Below are 17,646 nucleotides of genomic sequence, written 5' to 3'. Positions count from 1 at the left end.
TCCAGAAAATATTTGCTGAATAAAAGAATTATGAGAAAAGACAGATTGGGAGAACTCAAACCTTGATGAGTGAGAGAAAATGTTTCTATTGACCAAACAGAGAAGTTGGAAAGAACAAATTTGGAAGTAACATACTGACTTCACTTTTTTGATATATTGAAGATATGAAGGAAAAAGATCAGACAAAAGATGCATCAAGGTAAAGCAACATCACAAAAATTTCAAAGTAGTGGGAATCAGGAAGGTTAACTGCTACACAAAGAACGAATAAAGGAGAGAAATCCACTAGTTTGACACACAAAGCAGAGAATCAGATGAGAAGGAGTTAAGAAGTAAATGAAGAATGACAATAACTGTAGTCGCTTTTAAGTTTAATGGAGGAAAGTGGAGAGAAGGAAGGGGACAGAAGAGGGAAAAATCAACAGAGATCTGACCATGTTTATATGTGCTGGAAAACAACTTGGAAGGTAAGTGATGATTTGAGGTTCTATTATTGAACAACCTCTTGGTCAACAATCTACAATTAGAATAACTAAGACTGCATTTGAGATGTTTCTCAAAGGTAAGATTTCCAAGCATGCATCTTTTTTTGAACTCCTGCTCCTCCTGACAACACACTTCCTTCAACTCAAAAATGCATTTCTACATTAAATCAAGCTCTACATTGCCTTCAGAGTTTCCAGAGCTCTCATGCTGAACATTCAAGAGCCCCAACAACAGAAGCACCTCCAGTATGTTTTTTCTTCCCGCCTGTATTCCAGAACTAGGTACTAGATGCCATTCTCATTTTTACCCCCAAGTCTGAAACTTAATGCCAACTTTATAACAGAGGAAATAACTGATCTAGAAGTAGTTAAGCTGAGTTTGACCTTTGTGCTGCCAGCATAATCATCACATAACAAATGTGAAAAACTCCCTACTAGTCCTGCCTTGTAATTTTCCCTTTTGTGTGGTATTAAAGTGATTTAAACCAATCCTTACTGTTGAGAAATGGAATAAATTTAACCCCAAATGGTTCTGAAATTTTGGCATAAAATCCATGATCATACTCAGAAATCTCTTTGAGCCTGATTTTACATCACATTCAAATTCCTCCCATCCCAACCCCAAATTGCCCTAATTAAACTTGCTTAAGTGAAGTCCTCCTGACATTGATACTATTTTAACTCCAGACTATGTAATTTAAACCTATCTTTTTGGAAAGGGGGCAAATGAGATAAAGAGAATAAAAACCATTCAGAGTTAAATTTATTGCACTGCTCAACAATAGAGATTTGTTTAAATCACTTTAATACCATACAAAGGGGGAGAACTACAAATCAGTAACAGGAGGGACTCTTCACATTTGGAATGCATTAATTATGCAGGCAGCACAAAGGTCAAACTTAGCTCAACTATTATACTTCTACGTCGGTTATTTCCTCTATTACAAAGTTGGCAGTAAGTACCAGACTTGAGGGGGAAAAGAACATATCTGTGCAGTATCACAACAATAAAGAATAGATATCTACTTTATAGGGCCTGTGTTAAGTATAGTAAGAAAATATGTGAACACCTCCTCTTAACAGAGCCCCTACAGCTTTCCCCTCTAACATCGCAGGAGACCACCAGTCTCTACTTGACCACCCTTTGGTAAGAGTTCTTTCCTTCATGAATGAGTAACAGATTCACTCCAAAAAGAGGCTGAGGTATGATACACTACATCGAGTTGTATGTTACATACAATTAACTATTTGGGAATGAATTTATCCTTGTAGATATTATCGTGTTCTTAATTTGAAAAAAATTAACAATGCTATATAAATAATGCTTTTCTTCCCCTCTTCTATTCCATCTTTACGATACATTTTAAAACACAGGTTCACTGAGTTGAAGATGGTATATATATACACCATATATATACATACACACACACGCATATATGTGTATATACATACACACACACGCATATGTGTATACACATACACACACACGCATATGTGTATATACATACACACACACGCATATGTGTATATACATACACACACACGCATATGTGTATATACATACACACACGCATATGTGTATATACATATACACACACGCATATATGTGTATATACATATACACACACGTGTATATACATACACACACACGTGTATATACATACACGTGTATATACACACATACACATATGTGTGTATACACACATACACGTGTGTGTATATACACACATACACGTGTGTGTGTATATACACACACATATATATATATTCATTTTACTCTTAGATATCATCAAATGTCTCTCCAAAAATATAAAATATTTACAGTGCAAAGGGCTTCATATTGTCTCAATAAGAACTCACCAGCACTAATTTCAGATTTTTAAAAGAAACATGGTTACTAAAAAAGCTTGAATACTTTGTGGATTTATACACTGCCTTTTTGTATATCTTTAAGTTTGTCAGTTATTAAGCCAAATTTAAAATTTCCCTATTAATTCTTAAGTACTTTGTATAAGGCAAAAGAGCTTCTATAAAAGAGCAACGAATTCGGCTGCCCAGGAATGGCAGCTTTACCAGATACAGCAAAAGCCACCCCTATCCTTTGACTGAATGTTTTTCTCTGCAATATGGCTTTAGCCTAAACTATGCAAACTCTAAAGACATATAAGGTGAAATACTTGGCTCCTGTCAACTCCCTTACCTTTATAGTTAAGAGGAGGAGATATTCACCTTTTTGGTACAGCCACAGTTTGGTGCCCATTTGCTACTTTTTCTTACCTGGTAGGTTAGACTTTCAGTTGTAAGGTATTGGGATGCTTTTGCTTAGAAAGGGTCTGGGAGGCATTCCAGTCTCAGGCGGGTACCCTGCCCCCTTGATTTTTCAAGGAACCCTCAGCCCCATCCTTGAAGAAAACATAAGGATGTTTTGCAAGTTTCTAGAAACCTGAGCCAGAAATTAGAAATCAATTTACTGATTGTTGTAGATGTGAAGGATTAACCTTAACAAACAGACAAGAGGCTGACAGAAGTGAGCTGGGTCTTGCTTATCCTGTTATTAGGTATTTCGTGGAATAAGCAGTCGAAGCTGGAGAAGGACGAGAAGAAAGGGTGATTTTTTTTTTTTAATGTTTCGGAGGTTGATTTTCTCCTATGGTTATCCTGAGTTGCGGTTTATAAGGCAGCACAGGCTGCCTAATGCTGCTTTTTTATGAACTGAAATCACTTTGGGATATTTTTTCTGCAACACTGGAAAATTTTATTTAAAAACAAAAAATACTTAAGCAGGTATCTGTATCTTTTCAATCCTTTTCTAAGAGACAATACTTGTTGGGTCTGCACCTCCATACTTGAGCTTGTTAGCGGTGCTGTTTCTGCTGTTAGCCATGTTAAAGTGTTAATCCTGCACATTTGGTAATACAAGATTGTTGACATTAAAAAAAAAATCCCAAGCATAGACAAAACAAAGAATAAGACAGTGTTAAAGGAAAAACTTGAGGAGAAATAAATTTAAAGGAGCTTTACTGAGCAGTGAACAACTCATGAATCGGGCAGCCCCCAAAATCACAGCAGATTCAGAGAGACTCCTAGGGTGCCTCTTGGTCAGAACAAATTTATAGACAAAAAAGGGAAGGGAAAGTGACATACAGAAATCGGCAGTGAGGTACAGAAACAGCTGGATTGGTTACAGGTTGGTGTTTGCCTTATGTGAACACACTTTGAACACACAGAAGTCTGGGTGGTTCAAGTATGGCGGCTGGGATTGACCAATACTCAGCTATTGTTACAGGCACATACTCCCAAGTTAGGTTTCTAATCTTGTCTGCTGTTAAGCTAGGTTACGGCTCATCCACAAGGACTCAAATATAGAAGTAGAGTCCTTCTCAGGCATATTTAGTTTGCTTTAACAGTAGATATCCTATCATGTAACCACAAACCATACCTGTGAAAAACAGAGCAGTAGAAACCTAACCATAAAACATGATCTTCTAATTTCATTAAAGGAGTATCTAAACATAGGACATTATAATAAAGGCTAAAAATGTATTAAAGTGTTTTTTAACCTACCAAGCAACATTATGAAATTAAGAAAAAAAAAAAATACACATTCCAAATTTTCATTTTGATTAGCTCTGTCTGCCCTATGTGTATAAAAACAGGCAGAAAGGAGGCACTTGGCCAGACACTAACCAATTTTAGAAAATCTATGGTGACATAAAGTATACACTCTGTTAATATGAGTATCTGTGTCTGTGGAGAAGGGGAGAATACTTTATGGATTGCTTCCTAATTGTTTAAATATTATTTTTATTTCTTAGATTTTTTTATGCAATAGCACATGAGAAAGTTACTGTCTCATAGTTCATTTATTTATACAGCCCACTAATTACAGACTTGGTTCAGTAAAAAACTGTAAATATTGGCCAGGCACAGTGGCTCACACCTGTAATCCCAGCACTTTGGGAGGCTGAGGTGGACAGACGACGAGGTCAGAAGATTGAGACCATCCTGGCCAACATGGTGAAACCCCGTCTCTACTAAAAATACAAAAATTAGCTGGGCGTGGTGGCATGCAGATCACGAGATCAGGAGATCAAGACCATCCTGGCCAACATGGTGAAACCCCATCTCTACTAAAAATACAAAAATTAGCTGGGTGTGGTGGTGCGTGCCTGTAATCCCAGCTACTTGGGAGGCTGAGGCAGGAGAATCACCTGAACCAGGTAGTCGAAGGTTCCAGTGAGCCGAGATCGCACCACTGCACTCCAGCCTGGCGACAGAGGACGACTCCGTCTCAAAAACAAAACAAAACAAAACAACTGTAAATATGAATGTAAGCATGTAAACACAACCCTCAGAGATACTAGAACTATTTAGTAACCATGAATTACTTTAATCTGATAAAAGGATTAACTAAACATTTTGAGTACCCTTCATTTGCTATTTCTCTGCTTGGAATGTACTTTACTTGCCTAGGATTTTCAAAAGGCTGGCCACTACAAGTACCTCAGCATGCAGCTACTCTCAGTGTTTGAGAGAGGCCTTCCCTAACTAGCCCAAGTCAAATAAACCATGACCTCTGCCACCAAAAAAACAATTAGACATTTTCTATCACCTTACAATTTACTAGGTTGATGCAAAAGTAATCGTGTTTCTTCCCACTGAGAGTAATGGCCAAAGCCACTACCAATTTTGCACCAACCTAATACTTGCAGGCTCCATGAGGGCAAGGACTTTGTCTCAAACACCACTCTATCCTCCAGCACTGGAAACAGTCTGGCATATGATAGGTATGCAATAAATATTTGTTAAACAAACAGTACAGTACCAATCGCTTTTATCTCAAAGAAAATCATTATACCTTACATACAATTATTGTAAATTGCTGATCCCTGGAATGTTATTTAATGAAAATCACGTTACTGTAAAACAGGAATAGGTTTAAAAAAAAAAAAGCAGCTCAACCATCTTATAATATGGATCTCATTATTATTCACTGAGTTTCACATTCTAATAGGTCAATTCCCAACTAGGCATTTCATTCTGTAACATTTCAGTTGCATTTACTCAAATATATGAAAGAAAACAGACACAAACAGGACCACCCAAAGAATTCTTAGAGAATCACATTTTTTTTTTCAGTAAAAGAGGCCAGGAAACTGAGTTAAACAATTTACAGCCCTAATTTGTAGTAGCCCAGGAAAAGACTATTATGCTACTATATGCTCCACTAAATAGAATTAAAACTCCACAAGAGCAGGAATTTGTTATTCTTTTGTTTTCTGATGTATCACTAGTGCTAGAACAGCAGCTGGAACATAAAATATTCAGTCTTAAAACATAGCTTAAATGAACAAATGCATGAGTGCATACAAAAATATCATGGCTCTATCTCAAGAGATGAGAACCTCCATGTTCAACTAGACTCAAATCAGGAAGTTATCCTCAGCAATCAAAAGAAATAGAATAAAACACCTCGGCCGGGCACGGTGGCTCATGCCTGTAATCCCAGCACTTTGGGAGGCCAAGTTGGGTGGATCACAAGGTCAGGAGAGCGAGACCATCCTGGCTAACGAGGTGAAACCCCATCTCTACTAAAAATACAAAAAATTAGCCAGGCACGGTGGCGGGCACCTGTAGTCCCAGCTACTTGGGAGGTTGAGGCAGGACAATGGCGTGAACCCAGGAGGCAGAGCTTTCAGTGAGCCGAGATAGCGCCACTGCAGTCCGGCCTGGGCGTTAAGAGGGAGACTCCGTCTCAAAAAAACAAAAAAACAAAAAACACCTCTACTCCATCACAGTAGTGTTGACTAACCCACGCAGAAGTCAGAATTAGGATGACAGTTTAGAAAGCACAGATGAGAAGGAAGCATCCAAACATGGAATAACCAAATAACTACAAAAAAAGCTGCTCACTCAAAAAGATGCAATTAGTAGCATTTTTCAGGGTGTATGCCTAAGAATCACAGTCTCCTTTTAAGAGTATAAAAACGGTTCTATAAAAGGAACTTTCATCAAGTATATTAAAGAGATTAAAGATATGAACCTTAATAGAAAAAAAAGTCAACTCTGTAATAAATTTGGAACACATAAGAGAATTATTACAACTTGTAAAACACAATTCTGATAAACATACCTAGGTAAAGGTCATAACTTAATGTGAAAAAAATTATTATTATATGTATTTAGCCTTGAAACAGCAGTAAAATGTATCTTGCTCCACTCTATAACGTAGGTTTAGAAGTCAGTAAATGCTTCCTGTTATCTTCCATAAGTTTCTCTGGCCTCTTATGAACAGTTTAGAATGGGTAATTCCTTACATCAAGTTCATTTCAGTTAACTTTCCAACTCTAGAGCCTTCCTCAAGAAAAATCAAGTATATAGAAACCCTCAGAGAAAAACTACTTTAATATGGTTTATTTCTGTCCATGTGTTTTACATATATACACACCTTTTTAAGACTGTAGGCCCTTATTTTTATTTCACATATTTCTAACAACTCAAGTTTCCTGGCCTCTCACAATTAGACGAATGGATCGAATATTCTAGATGTTTGAGAAAGATAAACTAGAAGGTCCTAAGACAGTATTATAAAAAGACGAGAAACACATCATTCAAAAGCAATTTTTTTCCTAGTGTATTTGTCCCAGGCCCAGTTAATACAGGGACCAAAAGCCTTACCTACTAAAACAGTACCTAAGGATGTTGCTAATAAGTAATAATACAATCACTGGTTTCCCAAGACTACTAAATCAATAGTTAAAAGCTAAATTATGTTCACTATACTGCTTTAAAAAGGAAGAATTATCAATATAGTTTTTTAAATGTCAGTTTCTTGAAGATTTATTTACAATAATTATTTCCCTAAATCATCACAAGAATGTTTCTGTATTAAAGCCAAGACTGATCTGTCCACTAATCAAGGTCATTTATTTGACAATTTTCCTGTCACCAGTGTGTATCAAATTTAATTTAAAGCATTTCATCAACATTCAGCCTTAAGATAAGGGAAAAATTTTCTACCAAACCTTCACAACCAATCAGTTAATTTCCAAGCTGACCTCCTTTTATATATTTCATGTGCTTTTTTGAAGTTGCATATCAAGAAATCTTATACTGAAATTGATTGTAATTATACACGTAACAGAGGAAAATATGGTCCTAAGGCCAAAATTAAAAATCACAGAATGAAAAAAAATCAGCAAGTACTTTTAGAAGCATTCTGCCTCTATAACAGTAACAAAACTATGCAATGGAACACACAATTAAAAGTACATCTCACTGACTACATTGTGAGGTGATTTGGTTAAAAAAAAAATTTGAGCATCTTAAGGAAAAAAGCACTGTGACATATATATTTTTTTAATCTATGAACTCATTATAACCATCAAAAAGGAAAGAGGGCCGGGTGCAGTGGCTCAAGCCTATAATCCCAGGTTTAGGAAGCCGATGCGGGACAATCACTTGAGCCCAGGAGTTCAAGACTAGCCTGGGCAACATGGAGAGACCCCATCTATACAAAAATAAAAAATAAAAAATAAATTAGCAGGTATGATGGTACACACCTGTGGTCCCAGCTACTTGGGAAGCTGAGGCAGGAGGATCACTTAAGCCCAGGAGGTCGAGGCTGTAGTGAGCCATGATCATGCCACTGCACTGCAGCCTGGGCAATAGAGAGCCTGTCACAAAAAAAAAGGGGGGGGAGGAGGAAGCCAAAAAAATTATTTGCCACCTCTGGCATTAGCAGTGATCATTTCATCAAAACTCTTTACTCTGAAAGATCATTCTTCCACCTCCTAACTTTGAAATGTCCATTCTTTCCTTCTAATCTGCCTCTTCAGTAGGAACTGTAAGCAACCAGGTAATGAAACAAAACTTTCACTTACCAGAATGCAGCAAATAAATGTAAAAGAAAAGTTAGATTTAGAAAGCCATCATTTTGCTACAACTGACTCCAGCAAATATCATCAATGGATGCATAAAACCATTAGGAAAAAGGCTGATGAGGAAATAAATATTTTCATATTGCCAAGGCTGCATCGCTGTGCAGATTACTTGCCATCTCAAGTATTTAGGAAGAAGAGATTTTGCTCTCACCACCTTAACCCAGTAATCCAATTAAACATCAAGAGTCACATGATAAACATTCTAAGATGTGACATTATACAGCTTCACCTATGAAGTTTTCCGAATGCCAAATATGTTTGACTCTAATCAAGTTTTTAAACCTAATTTCCAACTTGCAGAAAATCCAGTTTAAAAAATCTAAAACTCAGGATGTTGCTAAGAGACATTTGGTCTTCCCTGTTCAAAATGTATCAATGGAAAAAGGAGTGCAGAGACTTCGGAAATACAACTAAATGCCAAACTAGGTCCTTGATTACAACCTGAGTTGAACAAACCGGGTGAAAATAATAGCTTGGGGACAAATAACTAATTTGAATATGGACAGGATATTAGATGATACCTGGAAATTGTTTCTTAGGTGTAGTTATGGTATTGTTATATATAAGTCCTTTTTGGGAAGATACATGATAAAGTTCAACTAAATGGGTAGACTGGATGGATGAACTGGTAAACTGATAAATTAATACAACAAATACAGCAAAATATTAACAGCTGTTGAATATTGGTGATGACTAAACGTGAGTATACTGTACTTTGTTTTTCAGTATGTTTTAAATTTTCAAAATACACAATTAGATTAAAAATTTTTTTAAGCTTAAAATAACAAGTATCCTTAACCAGGTATCTAAATAGCATATATCTCATTTACAGTCTACTTTGTTCCAAAACATATTTAAAGTGTCTTTTAAAAGGATATACAGTCAACCCTCCAAATCCATGGGTTCTTCATATGTGAATAAAACCAACAGCATATCAAAAATATTTGGGAAGGCTGAGTATGGTACTCCTATCTGTAATCCCAGCACTTTCGAAGGCCAAGGTAGGAGGATTGCTTAAGCCCAGGGGTTCGAGACCAGCCTGGGCAACATAAGGAGACCCCGCCTCTGCAATCCCAGCACTTTGAGAGGCCAAGGCAGGCAGATCACTTGAGGTCAGGAGTTCAAGACCAGCCTGGCAAACACGGTGAAATGCTGTCTCTACTAAAAATACAAAAACTAGCTGGGCATGGTGGCACGCGCCTGTAATCTCAGCTACTTGGGAGGCTGAGGCAGGAGAATGGCTTGAACCCGGGAGGCAGACAGTGCAGTGAGCTGAGATTATACCACTGCACTCCAGCCTGGGCAACTGAGCAAGACTCCATCTCAAAAAAAAAAAAAAAAGGAGGGGGACAATGATGTCTGTATGAAACATGTACAGCCTTTTTTCTCTTGTCATTATTCCCTAAAGAATACTGCACCACAACTATTTACACAGCACTTACGTTGTATTAGGTATAATTCAAAGATGATTTAAAATACACAGGAGGATGTGCACAGGTTATATGCAAATACTACACCATTTTATACCAGAGACTTGAACATACGAGTATACTGGTACTGTGGCAGGGAGAAGTCCTGGAACCAATCCCCTACGGATACCGCGGAATGACTCTACAATATAAGGGAATGTTTTAAAAGAAAAAAAAATGCTGACCAACACTAAGCAAATATATATATATAAAAGATTATTAAAATCTTTATGCCACATATATATGTAAATATATATACGTAAGAAACTAAGATGAACTCAAGAATAATCTCAGTACCCAGAGTAAGTTACAAATATTTACTTTTATTAGGCGTTCCCTGATCTCATGAAGGCTAAAAGTCAAAGTTTGTCAGGTATTCAGCAAAGCTCTTTATGGAGAAACACATGAAAAAACAGTCAGTATACCTTAAAAAGGTACTACCTTTAAATTGGTCACTTCTTCAAAAGACATCCTTATAGCAGCTTTTATTAGACTTTATACATTAAGCAAATCATTTCCTAAGGGGGTGTGTATAACTAAAGGGGTAGACATGACAATCAATCTACGATTAACTGCTACCTAAATTTTAAAAAGAAATCAAACTTAACTAGTATTTAATCAGATTGCCACTAGTATCCTTGATGAATACATGTCAGTCAATTTATCCAAAAGGAAGGATACTGAAAGAGTAAAAATTCCATAAAGTAGAGAGGAGTTGACACCCTTAATGCATTTTGTTTGCCTTCAGCACTTTGCATTGTTACAGAATGTCATTAATATAAATATAGTTCCTTTTATACTAAAAATACTTTGTAAAAACAGTAGACTGTTTACAGTAATTTTAGGCCAGGTGCAGCAGCTCATGCCTGTAATCCTAGCACTTTGGGAGGCTGAGATGGGTGGATCACTTGAGGTTAGGAGTTCGAAACTAGCCTGGCCAACATGATGAAGCCCCATCTCTACTAAAAAAGACAAAAATATTAGCCAGGTGTGGTGGCAGGTACCTGTAATCCCAGCTGCTTGGGTGGCTGAGGCAAGAGAATTGCTTGAAGCCAGGAGGTGGAGGTTGCAGTGAGCCAAGATCACACCACTGCAGTCCATCCTGGGCAACAGAGCAAGACTCTGTCTCAAAAAAAAAAAAAAAAAAAAAAAAACCACAAAGCAAAACAGTAATTTTAATGAAACAGGAAGTGATTATTAAAATCTTTATGCCACAAAAAAATTATCCATTAATTCACAGCAAACGACTTAAAAGAGCTATTATACTTAATAAATTACACATTTTTGGTTTACAAAATAAATGTTCTACAAATGAGACAAGTGTTAGAAACGTGCTGGCCTTTTCTAAGTAGATGTGATAAGCCATATGAGAAAATACACACCTTTAACCTGTCCCTTCTAGATAAAATGATATTTTAGTGATAAGAAAGAAACTCTTTTTCTTACTTTAAAAAGAAAAAACTCGGGCTAAGAAAATTGATGTTTAGGTATGTTTTCACTGTTACGTATTATCTGGCTAAAAATGAAATGTGGCACTTAAAAAATGTTTTTAATCTGGACATTTAAAAATTTTCCCAAATAAAAAAGTTCAGTGAATTTTGATCTCATATAGTAATAATTATTTAATGTAACCACTTCCTAGTAGTTTTAAAAAACAAGCACACTGAAAGATGGCAGAAATGTTCTAATTAACTAAAATAAAAGCTTTTCTGTATTTAAAACAAAAAAAAGATTATAACTTAGTAAGTAGAGCCTACAATAAATTTCTTCCATTTAAATGTATGTATAATCGAGTTATCTTTTTCAGCTATGATAGCCATTAAAACCCAGTTATCAAGCTCAACTTGGTACCAGATATGTAAAAAATTCTATCAAAATAAGATGAAATTTCCAAAACTAATTAAGCATGTGCAATCATAATGCATTCCAAGTAAGTTCTTATACAACTAATAATTTTACTTAATAATTTGAAAAGTATAAATATTTTATCTATGGCTCAACATTTTAAAATATTTAATATCTACCATATTTGTTATACAAAATACATTAATACAGTAAAACAGTAAGACAAGTAATATAAACACACATAAAAATACTGGTGTGCACTCAAATGTCTTATATATAAACTTACACAATCAAAAAAGTTTGGTTATCTTACCTTAATGAAATATCTCCAACACACAAGTAGCAATTTTGACACCCATCTCCTTCAGAGTGAAACAAGAATTCAATCTCCCTCTAAAATTTCTGATACAAGCAAATGATCATGCTCTGTGAACAGAGAACTGGACTTTATCTGATTCCCAAGTTCCACTTGTTAGGGAGGAAATACAGATATACAGTCTAGAAGACTTTGACAAGTGAGGCAGGATGTGCTCTGAAAAAAAGCCTAGTAGTCAAACCTGGGTCCCAGGATGACCAATGAACTAGGAGAAGGTACTGATCTCAGATTCCTCACAGACTGAACTATAGAAATTGTACTTGAAACTGCTAGCTGTTGCCCAATAACCATTCAGCCATTCTTCCTCATTTACTGGAATTCCTATTTTTTAGCTGAGTACATGGTTACCCACAAAAAAAATGACACTTTTCAATCTACCTTACTGATAGATGAGGTTACTAAGGTGTGGCCAATGGGATGTGAATAGAAATGAACATACAACTTTCAGGATACAATTTTAAATGAAGGAGATATTACCTTTCCCTCCCCTTTTTTACTGAGTGGAATCAATATCTGATAGCTGAAGGGGCCATCTCAAATTATGCAATAAAGGTGAAATTAGTGATCACACATAATAGCGCAAGGTAGAAGGAGCTTGGGTCCCTGGCACTGTGCGACTCCATACTAGCTCTCAGTCACTTCCTTCCGAGCTACTGCAATTTCTTTCTTTATACCACTGTTATCTGGAGTTTTCTATCACTGTTAGCTGAGTGTAATCCTAACTAAAACCAAGGCCAAAAATTCTGAGTCAAGATGATGACTCAGTAAATTACAACCTATGGGAAGCAAATCCATGATGGCAACAGAGACTAGGAAAATAATATAAAGTCTGGAGTACAGAAAGTGTTTCTGGGGTCAGACAGGAGGCTGAGGAAATGAGAAATGGACAGCCAGGGAGGCTGAGGAGGCCTAGGTCTATGATTTGGAGAAATCTAGGTAGCCAGCTTTCCTACTTCTCTAAAAAAACAAGGATCTGCCACTGCCAAGGAATTATAAAATTCAGCTTCTGTAGCTGGCGGGTACAGAAGCTATCCTATTTCTAGGATAGTGAAGGCGAACCAAGGATAGTGCCTTGAAACAAGTAATCACACTTCTGGGCCACTATAAATTAGCCAGTCTCATCTTGAGATCCCGTAAGAATCAAGATGCAGCTCTCTATCTTTTATCAGAATTTCTTTTTGATCATTGTCCTCAAAAGATAGCAAAGACCTTAGAGATTTTATTATTTACTTTGCTTCCTGACAGAAAAAAATTAGTAATTATGAGGCTAATTAGACAAAGGAAAAGGAGGTCAAAACTAAGGTTAAAAAAACATTTGCTCAAGGATCCTTGATATTCTTTGTATCAAAATTATTTTTTTATTCACTTCCTTAAACTATCCAGGCTGTTGTTCACTCAACTTAAGGGGACTATTCACACTGTATCTTCTGAGATTGGTACCCACTGGAGTTGTCAACCAGTAAAATGCTCTCATCCTAATCTCAGACTCTGTTTATAGAAAATTAGCTTTAGCAGGAAAATAGAAATGACATCAATTATGCTTTAAACAATGTCATCATTTTGGATATTCTCATACTTCAGGAAACTTCCATGTAATCATTCCATGACAATTTATCGTTCTTGTTACGTAAGCACATATTTGATAACTAATTTGTCATTCATGATTCACTTAAAGACATGATAAAAAAAACTATGACGAAAGACCAAAATTAGGGAAAGACAGTATTTTAGGGAGGAAGAGATGGCAGAAAATAGTGCCAATACCAGTAGATCCAGATCAGAAATCTTTTGAGAAGATCCTTCAACTAAGCAATAAATATGGAAGTGAAAAGAGTACAAGGGGAGAAGACACAGGTCTACAGAGTTCCAAAAGAATCCAGGCAGCAACTATAGTAAAAATGGCAACAAGGGATTCTGCAATCCTGTCATGACTAGAAGAAAACAGTGAGAAAAATCACTGGAACTAAAGAAGATAAAATTGATGAATTTTACTCAGCTAGTTCTTACTTTAAATGTGGGCTATAAAACAAAAATTATACCAAAATGATCTTCCTTTGTGTCTGAAGCTGTGGAGCTTCTCCTGTCTATTTAAGGCATTAAAGAGGACCCCAAAATAACTTTTTGAGGAAAATTTTGGCCCTGTCCTCTACAGCAGTGGCCCCCAACCTTTTTGGCACCCAGGACCAGTTTCATGGAAGACAATTTTTCCACGGATGAGGGGGTGGTTTTGTGATAAAATTGTTCCACCTCAGATCATCACACATCAGATTCTCATAAGCAGAGCACAACCTAGATCCCTCACATGCAGAGTTCACAATAGGGTTCGTGCTCCTATGAAAATCTAATGCCACCGCTGATCTGACAGGAGGTGGAACTCAAGCGGTAATGCTCACTGGCCCGCAGTTCACCTGTTGCTGTGCAGCTGGGTTCCTAACAGGCCCCAAACTGGTACTGGTCCATGGCCCACAGTCTGGGGACCCCTGCTCTACAACAAGGACAGCAGAACAGCCTCCTATTCTAAGAAACACTCCTATCAGAGCCTAAATTTATGCAATCTCATACCCAGCTCTGGTGATCAATAACTTATGCATAGGGCAAAAGAAAACAAAAGGCTTATTACATTCTCAACAGTTCTCAGATAGTATCATATAACTCATCTTCTTATCAATATATTCAAAAATCTAGTGAGAACTGATATCCAAGGTAGGCTGTTTGAAAGGTAACTTAAAATCTACCTGGGATTGGATCAGTCAGACCATGATGTTAGCCCCTGTAATACTACTCATACTGGAATATATATTGAGGGATATAAGAAAAAGCCCTATGTTCATTGAAATTATGTTAAAGATTTTTTTATATCACACTGGTTGAAATTTCTTTCCAGTTTTAGTGTCAAAAATTATTTTCCTTTTCCTAGATACTAAATTTGTTTTTACATTCAGGACATTGTATTCTTCACCTTGGAATGTTTCCTCTTCAATAGTAATTGCTATAAATCTGAGAGGCAAAGTTGTACCCCACCTGCATCAAACATTTTATTTTCTTAACTTCTAGTCTCATTATCTGGTCCCACTTTTTCCTTGTGCGTTTTTCCAGTCAAAATTTACTAAATGCCTACTATTCTAGTGCCGGTATGAATAACATACATAGCTGCAATCCCTGCCTTCCTGGAGGTAAATTATTTAAATATCTTTAATAATTAAAGTATGGCTAAACCTCCATGAATAATTCCTGGGATTAAACACAGTAATGTTGAGAACTGCAAGAACTGTAAAGGGTCTGGGATTTTTACCCTACTCACAAACTAATGAACTAGCCCATTACTGATTCATGTTTACTGACAGAAGACACAAGGGTACTGGGTAAAAGACAAAGAACTCTGTCACCCATGGCACAGCAAGCAGCATGATGACAACATAACCCTGTCTCCTCAAGTTCCACAGAGACAACCCAGATATGCCTATACAGATGCCTACAAACACAGTGGGTTGAAATACAGGAGAGCAACATTGGTGAAAAGGCATTGCCTTTTATAGTGAGCAGTAAGCAAGCCTGCTGATTGTCGAGTTAAGAGGTAGGGGTGAGAGAGCAAATGTAATGTCATCCTTCAATGCTGCTTCCTGTAATTATGACCCTGAGAAATGGTCCAGGAAAAGAGTGGTCAGGACTTGCATTCTTGCCATGCTGAGCAAGAAAGCTCAAGAACACTCAAAACTCATGGCAGACAACCTCTCCCAGTAAGTTTATGTTAAATAACTAGACTTATTAAACATCCTGGGAAAATAAGAAGAAAAATTATTTCTATACTAAACTTTAAGCTCCATTAAGAAGAGATCACATTTTGTTTTACTCAACATTGTATGTCCACTGCCTAGCATATTACCTAGCATATAACAGACATTCAATAAATGAATAAAGTCAAAATCAGCTAATTTGTACAAAAAAATTATCCAAGTTAATGTGTATTCCTAAACCACAATTTCTTCAACTGTAAAATGAGTATGAAGTTAAGAGGTTTTTTCTTATATCTAGTTGCATTCCATCCTGAATCAACTTTATCTGATAAAGAAGGGTTCAAGTAGCTTGCAGTACACGTCTACCTGTTGGCATTTATCAAAGGCACATCTTTAGAGCACGTCTCTGGTATTCAAGATTAACAAAATCACTGGCCAATGACTATTTTTCTCTCTAAATTGCTTGGTCTTTAATAACTAAGCGCCATTTTGGGCACTCATACATCTTTCCTACAAACACACATATATTCTTTAAACAGGAAAAAGAACTATCTTCTTTGTTCTTTCAAGAACAAAACTAAAAAGAAACACACACACACACACAAAAACAAAATAACATCCTAATCTTGCTGACTACAAAGCTAAACGAAATCTGAGAACCGATTTAGAGCACTGATCTTAACAGAACTTACGTACTTGAAGGCAAAAAAATTTAGAATGATTGCAATCTATGTACCATGACTTACATATTAATAACCTCAGGAAATTAACCATTCTCAAAACTTCAGTTTACTGGGCTATAAAATGAGATTAATAGTACAGGTTGAGTATCCCTAACCCAAAAATCAAAACACAAAATACAAAACTTTTTGAACACCAAAATGACATACAAAAGGATATGCTCATTGGAGCATTTTGGACTTGGGATTTTCAGATTAGGCAGGCTTGCTGAACCAGTAAGTATAATGCAAATACCAAAAAATAAAATCCAAAATCTGAAACACTTCTGGTCCTAAGCATTTCAGGTAAGGGATACTCAACCTGTAGTATCTACAGCTCTTAAGGTTTTCGTGAAGATTTAGTAAGATAGAGCTAGCAAAGTAGTTTTGCACAGTATTTGGTCCATTAACATCCACACATTTTAACTATTTTTTCAATTTCCTTTATATATAAAATCCCTTAAGAGAAAAGAGCTGGGTGCTTTCTTTTTAAGCTGCATCTGCCTACAATACTCATCTTGAAACCACTTTCTCAAAAATCCTAAGATTAACACTAGTTTCATGACAACATACATAAAATAGCAGTTCAAAGAATAATTTATCATCTTCTGAGTTTTTGGGACCTTACTGTGATGGTTAATTTGATTTTTTAATTATTTAGTTGACAATAATATATGTTTATGGTGTACAACATATTTTGAAATATGTATACATTGTGGAATGGCTAAATCAAATTAATTAACATGCATTAACTCACATCAACTTTTTTGTGGTGAGAGATTGTTCACTTTATACGTCAACCTGGCTAGGCCATGATTCCCCAATATCTGGTCAAACAAAAGTCTAAATGCTGCTGTGAAAGTATTTTTTAAATAATTAATATTTAAACCAAAAGACTTGAGTAAAAAAGATTACTCTTCACAATATGGGTCAGCCACAACCAATTAGGTAAAGGTCTTCAGAGACAAAAATGGAGGTCCCCTGAATAAGAGAAATTCTGCTTCCAAAATGCCTTTGGACTCAAACTGCAACATCAACTCTTCCCTAGGTCTCCAGCCTGCCAGCCTACCCTGCA

General features: G+C 36.3%; 1 protein-coding gene across 6 annotated transcripts in view; it reads right to left on the bottom strand.

Moving 5' to 3' along the window:
* The window catches only part of PHF3 (PHD finger protein 3), a 79,074-nt gene that overhangs the window by 38,303 nt on the left and 23,125 nt on the right, over window positions 1–17,646 (bottom strand). For 2 of the 6 annotated variants that reach the window (XM_055391313.2, XM_063707691.1), the window contains exon 3: window positions 4,697–4,775. The exons of the other annotated variants lie outside the window; for them this stretch is intronic. In XM_055391313.2, the coding sequence (XP_055247288.1) occupies window positions 4,697–4,775 (79 nt within the window). The remainder of the gene's footprint in view (window positions 1–4,696; window positions 4,776–17,646) is intronic. 6 annotated transcript variants of the gene reach the window in all.

Source organism: Gorilla gorilla, chromosome 5, assembly GCF_029281585.2.
Source record: "Gorilla gorilla gorilla isolate KB3781 chromosome 5, NHGRI_mGorGor1-v2.1_pri, whole genome shotgun sequence".
Taxonomy (NCBI): domain Eukaryota; kingdom Metazoa; phylum Chordata; class Mammalia; order Primates; family Hominidae; genus Gorilla; species Gorilla gorilla.
Note: the sequence above shows the minus strand (reverse complement) of the source record. Positions and strands in the feature narration are given on the sequence as shown.